Genomic DNA, 6358 nt, shown 5'->3' with positions numbered 1-6358 from the left:
TACATATTTCGTTTTGCTCCATCTCAATGCCCCCTCCCCCATCTCTGCATTCTATCTCCCCCCTCCTGTCGTGGGAAGCTCAATGCAGCTGTATACCAGTAGTCTAGCCTACTCTTTGGGAGGAATGACGAAAAGGAACACAAAATACAATTTCAAGCTAGGCTCTATAATCTCGTCGTGGCCGATTTCTGCTGAAAGAAAATCTCGTTTTAACATTAGAATATGAGGATGAACAGCCCTCCTTTTGTCTGCATTTGACTAAGCTGAATAATTCATTCTCCGCGTCAGTTCAGTCGCCTATCTTGCTTTTCTGAATGTCTGTTCACGTAAGCTACTTTCTTTCCTTCTTTCCGAGTAGCCTATTACCTTAGTGTGACAACGCACTGACAATCCTACAGACTGCAGAATCTGACATAAGGAGCCTGTCAAAAAATGTGTGCAAAGGGTGAGTAAAACGCAAAGGATTATATCGATTTTTCAGAATTCAACAGAATCAACCAAAGCAAATTCTAAAATTTTGTAGATTCGTGGACGTATTGTTTTTAAGGCATCATTTTGATGATTTTCTGGGGTTTTTCTTACTGGCGAGTGTTGGACTTGTGTTCCAACCAATACACCCTTCTCGAAGTGTTTCAAGGCAGACGGTCCTTTGAATACATTTATAACTGAAATACCTCAAGGACATACAATGGTCTGGGTTATTGGCCTACACAATAATATGCGTTTGAAGGAGGACAGCCTGACTGGAAGGGGCGCAGGGGCTGATATTTGAAACCACTGCGATACTGACGTCTCAATGGGAACAGTGCGTCTCTATTCTCTGCCGATTTTCGCTGTAATCGGATCGGATCAGAAAAATACATAACAGCCTCGTTAGGTGAGTTTTCAATTTCTAACTAGCCTAATTATAAATGCGTAACATTTAGATATGCCCATTTCATTCCTGTGATGCGACCAGAGAACGTTGTATCAGCTGTTGTGTATCTGGGGTGTGTGTGTGTGTGTGTGTGCGTGCGTGTGTGTGTGTGTGTGTGTGTGTGTGTGTGTGTGTGTGTGTGTGTGTGTGATGAGCGTGTGCACACGCGCGCACACGTCCCTGTGTGTATATGTGAATGTGTTTTGGACACAACTGGGCTAATAAGAGTCTTTTTATTCTCTCCATAATTGTCATTCTCTCTGTCTAATAATGGCAGATAAATACATACTGTATCTACCATGGTGTGGATTCTATCTGTATTGTTATCATTTATTATTATTATTATTATTATTATTATTATTATTATTATTGTTGTTGTTGTTGTTGTTATTAGTGTGATTGAAGAAATCATGCACCTTTGTAAAATTAATTTATCTTTTTCATTCCTTTAAGGTTGCTAAATGGTTCACTGGGGAATTTTAAAGGCAAAATGCTGCTGTTTGTTCTATTGGCACTTTCTGTATCAAGATCGTTTTCTAACTCGGATTCTGGCCTTTCCACGGAGACCTGCAGTGTTTGTTCTTGTATGTCCATTGAAAATGTCCTTTATGTGAACTGTGAGAAAATAACTGTTTACAGACCTACAGAGCTGCAACCACCTGCAACTTCTAGCCTGTACCATCTGAATTTTCAGAATAACCTCCTGTACGTTCTTTACCCTAATTCTTTTCTGAATTTCACGCATGCAGTATCTCTACAGCTGGGAAACAACAAATTACAGAACATCGAAGGAGGGGCCTTTTCTGGGCTGAGTGCACTAAAGCAGTTGCACTTAAATAACAATGAATTAAAAGAGCTACGTGCTGACACTTTCCGTGGAATCGAGAACTTGGAATACCTCCAGGCCGACTACAATTTAATCAAATTTATTGAAAAGGGAGCCTTCAACAAGCTACATAAACTCAAAGTTGTTATACTTAATGATAATCTCATCCAGATCTTACCTGAAAACATTTTTCGCTTTGCCTCCCTGACACATTTGGATATTAGAGGAAACAGGATACAAAAGCTACCTTACCTTGGACTTTTGGAGCATATTGGTAGAATTGTGGAGTTGCAGCTTGACGACAACCCATGGAATTGCACTTGTGACTTATTGCCATTAAAGGCCTGGCTAGAAAACATGCCCTATAATATTTTCATTGGTGAAGCTGTATGTGAAACCCCCACTGACTTATATGGACGGCTTTTGAAAGAGACAAATAAGCAAGAACTTTGTCCCATGGGAGCAGGTAGTGATTTTGATGTCAGAATGCCACCCTCCCATCCTGAGGATGGCCAGGCAACATCAAATGTAGTATCAACCACAATAGCATCAACGGCTACCAAAGTACCCAAAACAACCAGCTCCTCAAAGGTTTATGGCAATGGAATTGTTGCTGGTATTCCATTTGGTAAAAATGGTCCAATTATTTCCTATCAAACCAGAGTCCCCCCCCTTTCCTGTCCACAGCCATGCACTTGCAAAGCTCATTCATCTGACTTTGGAATTAGTGTCAGCTGCCAAGAGAGGAATATCAACAGTTTAGCAGATATTGCACCCAAGCCACCAAATTCCAAGAAGTTGCATCTCAGTGGTAATTATATCAAGGATCTAAGTCCATCTGATTTCCAGGGATTTGAGGGCTTAGATTTACTACATTTGGGTAGTAATCAAATAGCTACTGTTCGAAAGGGAGTCTTTGCAAATTTGACAAACCTAAGGAGATTGTATTTAAATGGAAATCAAATTGAGCAGCTCCATCCTGAGATGTTTCTTGGCCTTTCTAACCTCCAATATTTATTCTTGGAATTCAATGCCATAAAAGAGATATTAGCTGGAACATTTGATTCCATGCCAAGTCTTCAACTCTTATATCTTAATAATAATGTCCTTAGGAGTTTGCCTGCCTACATATTTGATAATGTTCCCCTGGCTCGACTGAATCTGAAATACAACCAGTTCATGAATTTGCCTGTAAGTGGTGTTTTGGATCAGCTGAGGTCACTCACTCAGATAGATCTGGAAGGGAATCCCTGGGAGTGTTCATGTGATTTAGTGGCTTTGAAGCTCTGGCTTGAGAAGCATGATGGACAGGTTGCTGTAAAAGAGGTGAAATGCGCATCCCCTTTACAGTTCTTTGATATAGAATTGCGTAATCTTAAGAATGAAATTCTGTGCCCCAAGCTTATAGCACAACCCCCCCTTATACCGACCAGTTCCATGACAATTCCTTCATCAGTGGTCTCACCAGGTGTGGGGAAGATGTCGCCGGGAGGCCCAGTGCCCTTGTCCATCATGATTCTTAGCATTTTGGTGGTTTTAATTCTTACTGTTTTTGTTGCCTTCTGCCTCCTTATCTTTGTGCTGAGGCGCAACAAAAAGCCAGCTGTAAGACAAGAGGGTTTGGGAAGCCAAGAATGTGGCTCCATGCCAATTAAGTTAAGACGACATAACCATAAATACAACAAAAATGATGATCTAGGTGGGGAGACATTCATCCCTCAGACCATAGAGCATATGAGTAAAAGTCACACCTGTGGGATCAGAGACTCTGAATCAGGTTTTAAATTTACTGACTCTCAAAGACAGAAAATAATCCTCTGCAATAGCGCTGACAAAGACAAAGATTCTCTTCCCCTGGACCCCAGGAAGAGGCTGAGTACTATCGATGAGTTGGATGAATTTCTTCCAGGAAGGGAGTCTACCATGTCCCTTCACCACTACTTAAGGAACAAAAAGGATTTCAATACCATAGGTGTCAGTGGATTTGAAATTCGTTACCCAGAGAAAACACAGGACAGAAAAGCGAAAAAGTCTTTGATAGGGGGTAACCACAGTAAGATAGTAGTGGAGCAGCGCAAGAGTGAATATTATGAACTAAAAGCAAAACTACAAGGTACACCTGACTACCTTCAAGTGTTAGAAGAACAGACAACCATGAGTCAAATTTAGTCATTTACCACCCTTTTTTCTTTAGTCAAAAGTGCCTTCTGAAAGAACAAATTGACTGGAGCATGACTGACGGAAGTGAATGTTAGAAACTGTAATTGTGTTACAAATTTGAATGCTTTCCATTGTAATGATTCTATAATTTTATAAATGATATCATCTGATGAAACAAGCATTTATTTTTTGTGTTGTCGCTGCTACCAGAATGAGTTATTTCTTTCTCTTTCTTTTTGTCTTCTGAATTTCTTGTCTTTCTTTACTCTTTATTATTTTGTACACCAAATCAGTGGATATTTGAAAGTGTGTTGTGTTTACCTTTGCAATTCATTTATATATCAACCATGTTTGTTTTTGAACAATTCATAGGGTGCTGTAACTAATTTAACATATGGGGCTGCTCATTTTTATCTTGTGGTAAATGATAATCTCTCCACCGTGGTAACAGTTTTCTCCTGGTAAGATGATACTAGTTATTAAATGTCATCACTCAGAAAGCTGTTGGATATAATGCATCCATAAACTATTTCTGCAAAGGAACATTTTGTCATTATCCTCATAAATGTCATTGCTCTTGAGGTGTTTGGAGATGGCATATAAATGGACATTTCATCAGCCCAAGTGAAAAAGCTGCTTGCCATGTAAGCGTATATGAATTTATTTTGTAAATTGACATTGTTTGTATTTGTTGTGGAGTTTGTAAATTACAATGGTCAACAATGAAAGAAATAATCCCATGAAGAATTATATTGTGTCAAGAACATAAAACTCTAATTATCATGTTTTATGGTCACCATCAAATGTAAATGCATAGTGTGATTACCCTCATATTTAATTTATTTTTCTATGCAGAATTATTTAAAGAACATATACTATTTAAATATTCAAGGAACATATAGAATGCTTAACACTATTTGGGCTTTGTCTACAGAGCCATGAATTACTTATCAGCATACAACTTTGTTTTAAATGGAGTTGCTGTAGGGAATTGTCTACTGATATAATGAGAGGATGCGAATTTACCATATTTTTCGATTTTACTGTATGTTTGCATGAGCTGATGCGTCATAGTTTCAGTCTTACGGTTTTCTTGCTCTTACATCCCAGAGAAAGTTGTAAAAGGTTTCTTACGCAACCAAAAGAGTGCATTTAAGTGAAATGCTTTGACATTCTTGTGAAACAGGACTTCAGTTAACCGCAACTTTGTGTAATATATCAAAATGTTTTTGAAGTGTATGAAATGAGATTTTAACTGGAAATTAGGGGTATATTATTTTTAATACTTCAGAAAGGCAGTTGGGCGTTCATGGAGTATTCAAAATACAATGTGTTTATCATAGCTTCTGATGAAAACAGAATTATATATCACACCATGTGCAATATCAAAATGCTCAATTGTATTAGCTTATATTCTTCTTTTTTGTAACTGCTTGTTCAAGTAAATATTGTAGAGGTTTTCAGATATTCAGAAATCTTCATGAACTTGATTTATTTCATCCTTTAAGATATTGTTAAGTTAACCAGTGTTTGACATAGAATGTACCTTGAAAGACAAAAATAAATACATTTTTTTATCTGTCTGTGCATTGCTTAATTATAATGTATATGTATTGATTATGCTTATGTTCACTCCACACAATGCCACAGCATCCCTATATAGACTGTATACCAGAGTTTCTTCAATGTTATTTATACAGAGTTTAGTTTCAATGGAGGATATTGATATGCTTAAGCAAAACGAAAAGGTAGAAAAGACATGTGCCAGAAAATCACTCAATCACTAGTGCATTAGTTACTTCAGAGAGTGAGTGTTTGCTATTTGATTATGCAATCCTACTCAAAACAGGTAAGTATATATTTTTCTAGAAACAGTTCTGCAAATATCCTTTTTGAGGTTTCCAGTAATGCAATAGGCTAGTAGGTACATGTTTTGCTGAATTTGCTGAATTTGTAGTAACCACTTAATTTGTATTCATTGTGGCTACAGCTATAGGCTCATATTTTTGTTTGTTTGTTTTCTGTGCATAGGGAGCTGTGTTTGTTGGTACATGATGAAAATATACAAGTTTGCAGATAACCAATTATCTTTCTAATAAGCTAAACTATTACTTCAATAATATTGTAAAGGACATAATTTGACCAACAAATGCTGAAGCTGTGATATTTCAGCATATTAATCTGCTGTACATTTTGACACATTTGTTAATGTACTTTTAGTCTCTTTTGAGGTGGTGTTTGACAGTATTAACATTCATATGTATACCTAATAGATACAAAAGTATCATTTTTATCATTTAGAATGATTTAAAAAACAGAAATGACTGCAGTGTTTAGATGGACATAGATGACTTGATTTAATATTTCTCAAATATTTAATCAACAGCAAAAAAGGTTTTAGATAAAGAAAATCGCAAGAGTAATGGAACTTGGAAAATCTCCAATCAAATCCTATT

The 6358-nt window shown here is 37.1% G+C and overlaps 1 protein-coding gene across 1 annotated transcript; it reads left to right on the top strand.

Annotated features, from left to right (window-relative positions):
• Positions 1–1406: 1406 nt before the first annotated feature.
• Positions 1407–5415, top strand: slitrk4 (SLIT and NTRK-like family, member 4). The gene has a single exon (XM_062524781.1). It carries the CDS (start codon positions 1407–1409, stop codon positions 3909–3911), a length of 2505 nt encoding a protein of 834 aa, XP_062380765.1. The 3' UTR covers positions 3912–5415.
• The last annotated feature ends 943 nt before the right edge of the window (positions 5416–6358 follow it).

This window comes from Sardina pilchardus, chromosome 21, assembly GCF_963854185.1.
Source record: "Sardina pilchardus chromosome 21, fSarPil1.1, whole genome shotgun sequence".
In the NCBI taxonomy this organism is placed as follows: domain Eukaryota; kingdom Metazoa; phylum Chordata; class Actinopteri; order Clupeiformes; family Clupeidae; genus Sardina; species Sardina pilchardus.
Note: the sequence above shows the minus strand (reverse complement) of the source record. Positions and strands in the feature narration are given on the sequence as shown.

Coding starts and splice junctions, on each gene's coding strand:
- slitrk4 (XM_062524781.1), top strand. CDS start 1,407: ATGCTGCTGTTTGTTCTATTGGCACTTTCTGTATCAAGATCGTTTTCT.